General features: G+C 40.9%; 1 protein-coding gene across 1 annotated transcript in view; it reads left to right on the top strand.

Annotated features, from left to right (window-relative positions):
- The window catches only part of LOC139336031 (calsyntenin-2-like), a 249,561-nt gene extending 239,581 nt beyond the window's left edge, over window positions 1-9,980 (top strand). The window contains exons 13-17 of the mRNA XM_070969883.1: window positions 2,263-2,433; window positions 2,655-2,800; window positions 3,954-4,077; window positions 6,897-7,081; window positions 7,262-9,980. Of these exons, the coding sequence (XP_070825984.1) occupies window positions 2,263-2,433; window positions 2,655-2,800; window positions 3,954-4,077; window positions 6,897-7,081; window positions 7,262-7,486 (851 nt within the window). The 3' untranslated portion in view covers window positions 7,487-9,980. The remainder of the gene's footprint in view (window positions 1-2,262; window positions 2,434-2,654; window positions 2,801-3,953; window positions 4,078-6,896; window positions 7,082-7,261) is intronic.
- Window positions 9,981-13,723: the final 3,743 nt, after the last annotated feature.

Raw genomic sequence — 13,723 nt, 5'->3', positions numbered from 1 at the left:
CCCTTGCCCTCTTCTGCTTTGTCTCTCTCTGTCATTCATGTCTTTTTATTGAGCATCCTCCACACCGCCTCACTCCTCTCTCCATCTCGTACCACAGTGTCTTTTCAAGGCTTATTCTGATGCCTTCACTCAAAGCCAGTGTCATCAGTTCTCTCTTTACCTCATCACCTTTAATGCCCAATATCGTGACCCATTTGCTTTCATGGTCATCTTCTGGTCTCTCTCTCCTCTTCTACTTTACTTCAGACTTTTTTTTATTATCATTTTACTTTTATTTCTTTGCTCCCACCCATCCTGCATGCAGTGAAGCTCCCAGCTTTATTTTTCTTGTCATCCCCTCCACACTGTAGCTCTTTAAGCTAAGTGTTGGCTGCACACAATCTGCTCCTGGGACACTCAGGCTGTACTGTTACTGTAATATTAGACTTAGTAAGTAACTGTGCCAAGTCTCTACAAGAAAACAATCAATAAATTGATTGATGAAGTCCACTGATAGCTGCAGTATTACAGGTAACAGCATGTGTTCTGTCAGAAACAATCAAAAATAATAAGAAATAAAAAAGTACTGAATGACTATCTGGTGTGCTGAAATGAAGTGTTAAGTTTGCTAACTTTAGCCACCATAAGCTACTGGACATACCACAGCATCTCAGCCTGGAGCATCCAAACCTGTGAGTGCACTGAATTGACTGGTGGTGTGTTTTATTGTTTATGAATTCAACTGTAAACCTGTAAAAAGAAGAATGTTAGACCTAATTCTTCTTTCAGGTGGAGCATAGTCACACTGTAAATGTGCAGCAGCAGAAAAAGGCTGGTTTTATGAAAGCAGAGTTCCATGGTCCTCTTCGGTCACGCTGCACGACTGTAGTTTATTTTTTATTATTAATTCTCATTACTATTATAGATATTTTTAGCCACGTGAGTTCAGAGGAATTCCACAACAAGCTTGAAAACACACGTCTGCTCTATCATTGCCTACAAGGTGCAATCAATAGCTTAAACATCAAGCAAACCACTGGACAAATATTTATTACCTTTTTTGTTCTGTCTTGTTTTCCATCAACTCCTGAGGGAAATGTCTGTCTGTCATTAGCTTCTAAATGCTCCACTCCATGGTCACCATCTAGTCGCTTTGCTGTCAGTGCTGGGCAGGTAGTGCACAATTTTGCTGGGCTTTTTTACAGAAACGGCCACCTATTGTTGAGAAGAACTTCGTTGCAGTTCACCCAAAGCAGTGTGCTAACCGAGACTCAACTGAAAGCTACGTGAAAGTGTTCCCTGCAAACTCACTGAAAGCAACACCCCAACGTGAAAAGCATGTGCTGCAATGCTTTAATTCACAAAAACAATAGGCATCTTCTTTGAAACACAACTTTCTTCCACCCGTTTTGCTCACTCTCTGCCTTTTCTCTGCCTCATCTCTGCCTTTCCCCCAGAGACCCCCCCTCCAGACACACACGCCACATATCCATCTTTCTCCATTGGGAAGCTGTTAAACGGGCATAGCCGGTTTCCTCCCCAGGGAGTGTACAGTGAGGGAGAAGGCTGGGTAGCAGTGAGAGGTGGAGGCTAGTGCTTAGCAGACTGTTGAAGAGCCCCAGCAGCCACCCAGCACTGCTGTGATGGGAGCTGTCTGAGGGGACTTGTTACCACAGCAGCTCATCGCACTCTCTGTGTTCAGAGAGTTGACGAATAATTGGGGTTTGGGTGTAGGAGCAGGTGTGTTGTGTCCTGTTCTGTTTGAATTATGGTTCTTCAAAGTGTGAAGGCTTTCCCTCCACAATTGTTTTGGCCTGGAAATAGTGATTAGCTTGACATGTAACAATTAAGGGTAAATATATATATATATATATATATATATATATATATATATATATATATATATATATATATATATATATATATATATATATATATATATATATATATATATATACAGTACATTCACACCGGCCATGTTAGGAACAGTGTGTTTGATTTCTTGTATTTGTTGTTTCATCAGAACAAAGGTACCTGCACTTACGTAACCCCATGAGGGGTTTAAAATGTGTTTCTGAGAGAGCTGCAGCACAGCTCATTAGGAGGGAGAACAAATTCTTCACCAAAAATAGAAAATGACCTGAAATACAAGTTTTAATGCCAACAGCCTAGAAAAACAAAAATGAGGTAAGGGCCAATGACTCTGATATTCTCTGGTACGAGCATCAGAGGAAGCAAATTACTGCAGTATCTGTGTGTGTGCGCGTGTGTGTGTGTGAGCAGCACATCGATCTGGGGTGATGGAGGAGATTATTCATAACTTGGATTACTGTGACGTCCTTGTGTTGGGGGAGGAGCTGAGGCTGGAGCAGGAGTCCCTCCAACTGCAGCGCAGCGCTCTGCTTGGAAAGCACCTGGACGCCACCAACTCCACCTCCGGCATGTCCATATATGGTAGGTTATTATCGTAACCAGGGCCGACTCCACACAACAGGGCCAAAGGCAAGATTTCCTTCAGGGGCCCTCCTTGTTTCGCCTGGAGCGGAGAACTATGAAATAAAGAATATACAGAATATATATTGAGTGGTTCAACAGATCCACCCCCACGTGCTGCGTCATCTTCTCATCATGTTGCAACTATAACAACCCTCTGCTGTTCCTGTCTCTTTCCACAGGTGTGGACTCCATGTCCAACTATGAACAGGTGATCCGACAGGTGCGTTACTATAACTGGCGGCCCGGACAGCTAACAGAGAGAAGGTTTCGCCTCACCTGCTCGGAGCTCAACGGACGCTACACCAGCAATGAGTTCAACCTGGAGGTCAGTGTGACGTACAGCCTGCCTGATAGCGTTTTAAAGGCCAATAGTGACACTCATTTTTAGAGTGAATGTGTTGTGTTCTTTTGCCTTCAGTATAACTTAGCATATATACATATACACATATATAAGACTGCAAATAAGAACTACGGCTTATCTGAGGTTAATGCAGTTGCTGTTTCAGTTTAGTCAGCTCATGTAACATTATGGAGGAGTGACAACATTAGAAAATGTCTTGCAGCTCAAAAATAATAGATGAAGATGTATATATTTCCAAAAAGAAGTATATTTTCAAAAATCATCAATATCACTTGTGATAGTCAGCCGTAGTAACAGCGAGCGGTCACTGGAGACGATGCTGGTTCTCACGACCAGTTGGACCAGAGAGCCTGACCTGACAAAGTGACTGAGCTGAGTCAGCTCAGGCGTCTGGCAACACTTTCACTTTGAGAGCAAATTTAAAAACGCATTTCAGTTGCATCACTTTCAAAACATTGGCAAAACATTTGGAAAATAGCAACTGAAGCATGAACCTTCAACTTCCACAACCACACTCAATTTAATTAAAACTGTGGGGAGAAAATTTGATCTGTTTATTCCCAACAATGTTAACGTGAAGCCTTTAGTTAACAAAAATGCTCTTGAAATTCTTGCAACACTCCAAAACAACCAAAGACTTTAGATTTTGGTGCATGTCTTCAGTAGCAGCCAGGCATACCACAACCTGGTTCAACATTTCAAAAGAAGGTACACTCCAACACTGAGCACTTCACCGAAAGAGACCCTGAACTGTTTCACAGCTGAATGTGTCAGCTTAGCACAGTTTTTTTTCTGTCCCTGGTTTGTTTGACTTATTTATACACTCTGTGGTGTTTACTTGGAGGGAACAAAATGTTTCACTACACCTAGTTTGAACCTTGGAGAGTGTCGATGAATCTACTTTACATTTCACCTTCCTGTATTGAGCTGACCCTGTCCCCCATTAGGCATGAATACATTCATTCCTTTGCCTTCCTTTAATTCATCCTGTCTGGAATACATCATCTGTATGAGTCAAGGCAAGTTTGCGTGCACAGGTGGGAGACACTGACTGGCAATGGATGTGATCACTTTACCCTCCAAAATAATCACTTCTGCTTCATCTGTTCCCAACCAGGTGAGCATACTGCACAGCTCAGAAGCTGGGGAACATGTCAATCACATGGTAGCCCCGCCTCAGTACATGCAGTTGGTCCACCATCCATCCATGATTCATGACCTGTACCCCAGCCACAGCTCAGGTAAGAAAAATTCTTTGTAAACGCATCACATATAAATGAAATATATCCTAAAAGATGAGGAAATTTCTTTCCTGGTCTGGATTTAATTGTGTATTGGAATTATAAAAGTGAAAAAATGCAGAGGATGACTTCACAAAACACTCATGGGTGCTCAGAAACTCTCACAGACCGAGGGAGAAGCGGGAAAAAAAGAAAAAAAAAGCCTGTAAAGAGTTTTCATCCATCCCAGGGTAAACATGGCTCCATTCCAAGGGAACGCTTGGGTTTTGCTTTCTAGTTTGTTTATCATTCTGTTCATCAGACTGCTGCTCTCACACAGAAGTCCTCAGTGAAAGAAAGCAGTGTAAACTATCTCCTTCTCAAATGATGCAGCGGGCTTATTCCCATCCCTCAGCGCACACGAGTCATCTGAAGTAAAGGGAACATGAGGAGGAGGAGAGACACTGGTCTTAATCTACCACGCCAGATTTAATTATTCATCAGACTCTAATGGATTCTACTTAGAGTCCTGGAGAGTTCAGTGGCCAATGCTGTTAACAGCCCAGAGAGTTGGGAGGAGTGTGCGTGTGTGTGTGTGCGTACGTGTGTGTGTGTGTGAAAAGGAGGTCAGAGGAGCAGAGGGGGCGGTGGCTGGTTTGAAATCAGGCCATGAATGTATGGCATGGAAAGAGATTTCCAGTCACAGTTTCAGCCCATGATGCGTTTTTAGCACATGTGAACGTTCCAGATGAAATCATGATGTATGTAGAGTACAAAGTGGAAGGAAAATGTCAGGGTGTGTGTGTGTGTGTATGCAAACACTCAGCCAAGTTAGTGTGAGGGTCCGCACGAAGCTTCGCTGCGAGGAAGATCAAAGGCCGTGGATTGAGTGTGAAAATCTAGGGAACTAGACTGAATCAAGTGATCATCTGAAGAGTCCTCTGTGAGTCTCCCTCTCGTTAAATGCACACACACCAGTGGGGACGAGTGCAGAGAGGGCAGGCACAGAGAATTCATGTTATAATTCATGTTATCTCAGAAGGCTGGAGATCAGAGCAGAAGAAATAAACATTTTAGATCAAGAGAAATCCCTCAACTTGTGTTGTGGTTATGCTGCTAAATAGGCCTTATGATACATCTTTGCTGGCCTGTATTGCGCTAAGGCCTAAATTAAATGTGTTTAGTCATTTATTTATTTATTTTTATGTATTTGAACCAATCTGTAGCTTAGCTCAGTTGATCCTCCTACATCACTTTTGGATTCATTTCTTACATACATTTAAGCCAAAAAACCTTCATGAGAAGTTATGACACTGTGTGATGCAAAGACTAGCATTTGGTTCAGTGCACTGCTAACATTAGCATGCTAACATGCTCACAACTTCATGTATTAAGAAAATTGTGTTCCAAGATTGTGCCTCATTCATTCTTATGGAAGTTGCTCACCAATCCATCAACAGTTGTTGAGATGTTTCAGTCTGGACCAAAGTGATGAACAGACTTACATACAGAGCTGCACTGTTAACATGGCTAGAAAAAGAGGTATTGATTAGTTTTGGCAGAAAGATACATAAAAAAAAAAGTGAAGGCAGGTCAAGATTGCCGAAAATAACATTATAAGAAAATCAATAGGATGTCAGAATAATTAAAGCTCACAATCGTCAACTGAAGAGCCACCTTATTTCTAGGTTAATAAAGCTTCTTGTACTGTGACATGAAAAAGAAAATAAAGAAAATCAATAGGCTATCACAAGATAACTGGGGACCAGATAAGTACAAAAACTGTTAAAGAGGCATAATTTACAACAACATGAGAAAACAAAAACATCTAGAGCATGACAGAAAACACAGTATTACTTGAGCTTGTGCTGTGCTGTAACTGTGGGTAGGGGTGTAGGACTTGGGGGGCTGAGTATACCAGACTCACATGTGAGTGAGTCTTGTATGGTCGTGAATGCCGACAGGGGCCCATAGAGAAAGCCTGTCCAGAATTTTATGCTACGCCACTAGCCATATTTTCATATTTATATCATCATATTTTGATGAGCATTTTGAAGTATTGCGTCAGAAAAAGTCGATGGAAACAACAAAATTTGAAAGCATTGAACTCACACGACTGATCAGCTGTTCCCCCTCTGAGTGAAGAAGACGAAGTTCCCGATGTCCTCCCAGATATTCCCATAACATGCAAAAAAATTTAAATTCAAATTCTTCTTTGTTGAGGTTTATTGGTGGTTGCCACGACCTCTACTTCTACTCTATTTATAACAGCTATGCATGCTGTAGCCTATACCACCTTTTGGTGAAACTGCTCTTCGTGCAGCCTAGTTTTTTTCACTCCAAACTAGCTGACAAAAATGTGTGTAACGGGCATTTACTTTTTTTCCTGACAATTAGAAAATTAGAAACATGGTTGACTGGGTGTGTGGTGGAGAACATGGGCAGGGACAGTCTAAGATGGAAAGATGCTATAGATTTGGATTGTGGGATGTGCAGGATCCAGTGTTTTTTGAGCTTGCTCCTTTTCAGGGACTATAATTCTGGATATATAAGATTCTTTTTTTCAGTAATACTAAATTACTGGAGAAGCTCTTCAAGTGAACAACATAAATCCAAGAATGCATGTTCTGACTGATAATTCCTACCTGTTGAAGTCTTCTGACCAAAATGTTGTTAAAGAATTAAGTGAGTACAAGCGGTTCTTTGTCCATTCCGTTCTTTGATTTTAGCACATGGAGTGACTTATCGGGGCAGTTTTGGCATGACAGCATTGCTTTGTCCTGGTCCTTTTACCAAAGATCAACCCACCCCATTTCTCTCTTCTCTCATCTTGTTCTCAGGCGTGCCGAGCGCTGCCACTGTGGTAATTGTGATGTGTATCGCTGCTCTGGTCGTGGTTGTTGTGCTGGGCATCTACCGCATCCACCTGACCCACCAGCAGGAGGTCAAGCTGGCAGAGACAGCTAAGGAGGCGGACGTGACCTGGGATAACTCAGCTCTGACGATCACCGTCAACCCGATGGAGGTAGCTGAGTGGGGGATTGGTGGGTTGGGGAAGGATGCTGTCAGGGAGGGCAGTATGGGATTAGACAAAGGGTGTAAATAAAATTGACTTGGTGTGTGTGACTGCTTTCATGTCAGGAATTAAAGGAGAAAGTATGATTTCTTGCTTTTCTGCTCATTTACTCTCTGTTTCTGACCACAGAACCTGGAGGAGCCCCAGGCTGCTGAGGAGGAGGCCAGCGAAGAAGATGAGGAGGAAGAAGAAGAGGAGGAGGATGACGAGGAAGAGGAGGAGGAGGAGGAGGAGGATGACATCACCAGCGCTGAGTCAGACGACAGCGAGGAAGAAGTGGACGTCCAGCTACCCAGGATGCAACGCCAGAGCAAGAAGGGCCAAAACTGGGACAAAACAACAATATCTTACTGAAACACACATTCACAGTCACTCATTCATACACACACACACATTCTGCAACACGTCCATACCGAAACCTCAAATCAGACAGTTGAAACAAAAAGACTTTATGTGATGTTGATGCTCTAAAAATGAGGTAATATCTCCCCCTACTGGAAGACTACCCTGAAACACACACACACAAACACACAGTGCAGTGATTTAAGCCTTGTCAGAAAACCTCCTGTTTTATACAGCTGATAAATAAATGACACTAAAACCGCTCGTCAATCAAATGACTATCATCCTTCTTAAAGAGACAGCTCGCTAAATTTAGGTCATCCCCGACAGCGGCTTCTCCTCGAGTGATCTCTCTCCCATTACACTCTGCATCATGATTCCAATCTTAATAGAGCTGTTTGAATCCCATTTTGTCAGTCACCATACGTTCATTTTGATGTGTCAGACTCCGCAGTGAGATATCTGACGTCCTGTGGAAATGCAAACAGTCCTCATTTAAGAACACAAAAGTAAAGAATCAGATTATTTTTGGTTTGTATACTTCATGTTATTTATCAGTCTTTATTCTAGCCTTCGTGGCAAAGCCAGGTGATTTTACAGAAATAGCATATTTTCAATGGTACTCAAAAAAAAAACCAAAAAATCAAAAAAACAAAATTAAAAAAAGATGATCTGTGTGTAGTTATGTTGAACTATCCAAGGGGTCTGAGTTCTGGGGTTTTGGGACAGACAGAGGAGTCGCCTTGTAAATTTTTATACACTCCTTCTTGTAAATAGTGAGTATAGTAGGTGACCCCCCACCCCACCCCACCCACTAACACCACTTTCTCCACCCAGAATCCCCCTCCTCACCACCTGTACACAACACACACACCACCTCTTCATATGTATGTATCCTGATCCCGTAGCCTGCAGGAGTCTCTGCTGAACTGACCCTTCAGTCTTCTGTGTGTGTTTCTAGCTCAGTGTTCAGATCATTCCAGCGGACTGCGACTTGGGTTTGTTAGGGTGGATGTGCCACTGCCTTCATCGTGACTGGGTCCGTTAAAGCTGCACAAGGCAAGACACTCCTGTAAAGAGGTCTTACCGGTCTAAATTTTAGTCTCAGGTGTGGTCACAGCATTGAGGTCCTCGACAACAAGTACTCACTGAAAGATTCCACCATCTACTGGTCATTAATGCTGCATTGCAGAGATGTTGATAAGTGAGAAAATCTAACTTTCCACAAGAAAAAGTGCAAATGGTACTGGCCCCTGATGTAGGAATTTGAGGTAGGACAGTCAACAAAAGAGCCAGACTGACCATGGTTGGATTTCTGAGACCAACACCGATATCATTATTTGACTTTTAAAAATGTCATTATTATGTACGTATGGTCCAACATATATCTTTTTTTCTTTTAAAACATTAAAACATTTTCTTTGAAACAGATCCTTCAATTTTTTTCCATGAAATACTTTAACCAAAATATGTGCTGAGTGCAACATTTTGCAGTTGAAAAACAGACTCAACACCAACAAGTACAACAGAAAATTGTTAACAATAAGCTTCACTGGAATATTACTATTGACTATCCACAAAACAAATACAACAACAAAAGAAACTAAGTTCAGGACGGATAGATAAGACTCAAATATCTAAAAATGAACCTTAGTTTTTATAAGAAGCATAATAAATTATCCATAATAATAATAATAAAAATTAAATAAAGTATGTGTAGTGTAGGAAAGACTGCATTATGACCATTAAAGTACTCAACTACTACTCAATATTTTTGTTTTCATAATGGATCATATGACTACATGTGAAATGATGTCACTTGTAGTGATGAACCCAGAGATTAATCAGCCAAGTCTGCAAGTCCCCTCAACTCTGCAGAGCATTTGAACGCCTCTCAGTTCATTGTTTGGGTTTTACAACTTTAATGTTTTGCTTCCGTCTCATCGCTCTTAATATCATTTCCAGTAGCAGCAGGCAGCTGTTCAGTGATGACAAACCCACTGTACACTACCCGCCCCCCACCGACCAGCACACATTCACAGTAAGCAACTAGATGGTGAACATAGTGGAGCATTTAGCAGCTAAAAACATGAACTTTTTTTCTCAGGAGTTGGTGGAGACCAAAACAGAACTAAAAGGAGCGTGAAACTTGAATTGAACGCTAGAGTTGCTCAGTGTGTGTTAGATGTGCACATCGTTTGCTAACATGTTTGCTAGATCAACTGTCCATGGTGATGTCAATACTGTGTTCCCCCACCCACCCCATCCACACACCCAAAAAATATATAAAAATATAAAAATAGATCAATATAGGCTCAGCACTTCAAAACATACCATTAGCATCTCTTTGTTTGTTTACACTCAGATACATTTCTATATTTGTGATGAACTAAAATTGACCGTCAACAGCAGTCCGATGTATAAGTCACTATGTGGTCAATAACATGCACTTTAAGACCTACTCAGCATTACTTTTAAGTCCATAATCTCCTAAAGTACACCTTATTTTGTCAACAAAAAAAAAAAAATGAGTTGTCCATCGTGGAAAAACAAAAGGCAATGAAAACTCAGCTCTCCTGTTTTTAGTAGGATTACAAGAATGCGCAGAGACTGCAGTTACATTGTACCTGCAAGGAACTTCTGCCTTTGAATGAAATGCAGCATTAATGAAAGACGCCTAGTTCTACGGGTGACGTCACATTACATAATTCCCTCTTCAGTAGCAGCACTTGGGCCCACTGAAATGTGAAGTTGCCCAGTGCAACTTTAAGATAAAAGGACAGAGAGGTGAATGCATTCAGCAGTCACATTCTGCGTCATCAGAAAACCCAGTGGAAGGTTTCTCCACCTTCAAGTGAAAGGGCATTAATCTTTGGCTGTGGCCATCCTGAATCCAGCCTGTCTGTTATGTTTGATAACAAGGAATCCACAAACCACAGAAACTTTTGTCACGTGACGTGTGTCTGGGCTGATAGTACAGTCGGCCACAGATAAATCAAAGTTTGGTTAAAGTCACAAACACTGGAAAGTTTCCTCCTCCAACCTAGTGAACCTTTGACAGCGGTCCTGTGGGTGTAGCTGGGAGAACCTACTGTATGTGTATACTGTAGCTCTATGTTCATGTAAAGATCTCATATGTTGTTTAAGAGTTTTCCTCATCTACTGTGACACCTAGTCTTGTGACGTCACTTTGCTCCTTGCACCCCCCCTTTTACCCCCCTGGAACCTTTGGTGGATTTTGCATCGGCCTGAGCCCTAATGTTGTCCTGACGTTTGTTTTAGAAGAGGAGGACGGTGAAATTAACATGGAAACCTTGTATAATGTGTAAAAGTTTCTTTCTTTCTTTTTTTCTTTTTAGTTTTCTTTTTTTTTTCCTCTGGACTCTTTGGTCTGTTTTCCTTTGGAATGGTCACTACAGCACTTTCTGTAAATTGGCCAATAAAAACTTGTTTTGGAATCGAGCTGTAAGTCTTGTATTTGTGTGAAGGTGTGTGGTTTTGTGTGTGTGTGTGTGTGTGTGTGTGTGTGTGTGTGTGTGTGTGTGTGTGTGTGTGTGTGTGTCGTACATTTCACAGATTTCCACCGCATTATGGGTGGAACTAGAGTTCAATCTGTAGTTCATTATAATTGTTATTATTATTATATATTAAAATTCTTATTAACATATAAATATTATGGGTTTTTTTTATTAAACTAGAAAAACTGCTATATAGAAAGAATGTATGCTGTCTGATTTCAAACGTCCATGCAGAAATCCCAGTTATGTTTTGTACATTAGTGAAATTGGAAAATCCTTTATTGAGAATATAATGCAGAAATATTGTTAAGATAAAGTCATACTTGTCAACATGTGACCTTGGTTTGTAGACTCGCATGGAAACCATTTCAATACCAAGGTTCTGTTTCTACACAGTCAATTTACAACACTATTTGATTTAACTCAGAGCTGCAGGCAATTTTTGAAAAATTTCTCTGAAGACATTAATTGAATTCAATCAACCATCCACCCTCTAAACTACTTATCCTCTCCAGGGGAAAGTGCAGGCACTGATCCCCACTGGATTACATTTTATTGGTTTAGAAAAGACTCAATGCTTTAACAAATAGGCCGTGCATGCAAGATAAAGCTACAAACATGAGGACGTTGCACCAAAAGTCATTTACAGTTTCCTCATTTTTCCCATGTACGCTGAGGTCCTACACTGCAGTTTTTCAATTATGTTCCATTGCATCAACAGTTACTGTATATGACTTAGGGAGGGAGGTTACTGTCATTATTACTGTTATTATTTATAAAGCAAACCTGTGGAGCAGCAGGGGGCTCCCTCAGGAGAGAGGGGGCTTTATGCACAGTGAAAGAGCAGTGAAGCTTGCTTTACTTGGTTGAGTGTGCTCAACAAGTTCCTACAGTATATATTTCACAGTGTAATGAGAGTGCGGGGAAAGCTGCAGGTCGAGGTAAAGTAAAAACATCATGAGACATGTTGTGGTTGTGTCTTTTTCTGCGCGAGAGAGTTCAGTGTCTGAGATTTATGATCCAAATGTCGCATTTGCTTTGTGGCCTTTTCAAACTGTTTAAGCCGTTGAGTGTCTCGGAAACATGAGTTGATCTATGGCACTGTGTTGCTGTCCGTGGTGCTGAAGTGCTGCTCAGCACCACGGACAGCAACACTCAAAGCTGATCACACTCATCTGCAAATAATAATAATACACCACTCTAATTGTCTGAGTCATCTTTCTCTACATTTGCCAGGAAGCAGCCAAGTTGGTATATGTGGGCGACGGTGCCTATTCCAGATTTGAGGGATCACAACTCCAAGAAGCTTTTTTAACTTTATGTTCAGTACAATACAATTTTATGGCATGAGTGAGGACATTTTGGCTGGACCACCAAAGAGCTGTGTGGAAGTCAAGGCTTGTTTTTGAGGTTATAATAAGGTTTGGGTTCAATTAAGAGCAAGGGTTGGGGTTGGGCTTTTAAATGATGGTGCTGGGAAATGCATTACGTCAATGAGGGTCCTCATAAATAGAAAAGTACAAATGCGTGCATGAACTTGTATTAATGCTGTTCTGGAGACATGAGTCTGGTCACACTGTCACATTATGGGGACTAGTTTTTAGAAGGTTTATTATGAATAGTCTTAGTCTACTGACACACTGTTGTACTTTTAGTCATTAACTTGCAGGCTTTAATCTGAAGTGTTGGAAAGCAATAGCCAATAAAACTTCACACAGTGACCACAAAATGTTTTTCCAAAAATCAAAATGCTTTGTTGTTTGCTTTCCATCACCCACATTGAGTTTTATTCTATCCAGCTGTAAGCAGCACCTTCATTCCCTCTGTGCACAGCACTGCAGAACAGGTCTTTAAATCAAGTGTGCTTGTTTCTTCTTAGCATGCCTGCTGCCTGTAGACTTTGTCCCTTTTTCAGTGTGAACATACAATCTGCTTTGAGATGCTTTGCAGTATATGATGTTACTTGTTTGCTTGTGGGGTTTTTACTCATCATGGTTCCACTGAACATTCTTTAAATGAAAGATAAATTATGTTTTGTCAGACCAAATAAATGCCTTTTCAAAATGAACCAATCATTACTGATACAACCAATGGATTAAATCCTTCTCATTTTAAAATGTACTTTTAATAAACATATCTACTTCAGATATATTTTTAAATTAAGTTAATGTTAAATGACATACTGTACTAAAAATTACTGGGATTTTGAGTCCATGATCAATATAATATCTCCATCTAGTGGATATTGACTAAACTGCACAACTGCACACTATCATTTCAAAGTCACTGTTAAATGAAATCCTTTCTCTGCTGCCTGAGTCCTGCTCTACTCTTTTCCAACTTTATGTCACAACAAGCAGATGTATAAATGATCTAAGTTATGATTTCAGCCCTGAGCCAATTAGGGATTTGCATGATTTTTGAGAACCCAGCATTACTAAAACCCCATTAGCTGTTCTAAAATCAGTGTGAATAATGGCCTGAGAGGCTCACTGCTTGCATACACTAGCGGCAAAATACCTCAACTCAGTGTGAAAGAAATAAAATATTCAGAAAACTTTTTATTTTCCTGGATAGAGCAGAGCAGGGGGAGCCCCAGGCACTGTCACCTTCACTCTAGACTCACAAACAAAAATAGACTTTGCATTCTGCATGAAAAACCCTTCACTCTGTCAGACTCCTCCAGACTGCAGCATAACTATAAATATCTGCAATCATTATATCTTTAATT

This window comes from Chaetodon trifascialis, chromosome 9, assembly GCF_039877785.1.
Source record: "Chaetodon trifascialis isolate fChaTrf1 chromosome 9, fChaTrf1.hap1, whole genome shotgun sequence".
Lineage (NCBI taxonomy): Eukaryota > Metazoa > Chordata > Actinopteri > Chaetodontiformes > Chaetodontidae > Chaetodon > Chaetodon trifascialis.
Note: the sequence above shows the minus strand (reverse complement) of the source record. Positions and strands in the feature narration are given on the sequence as shown.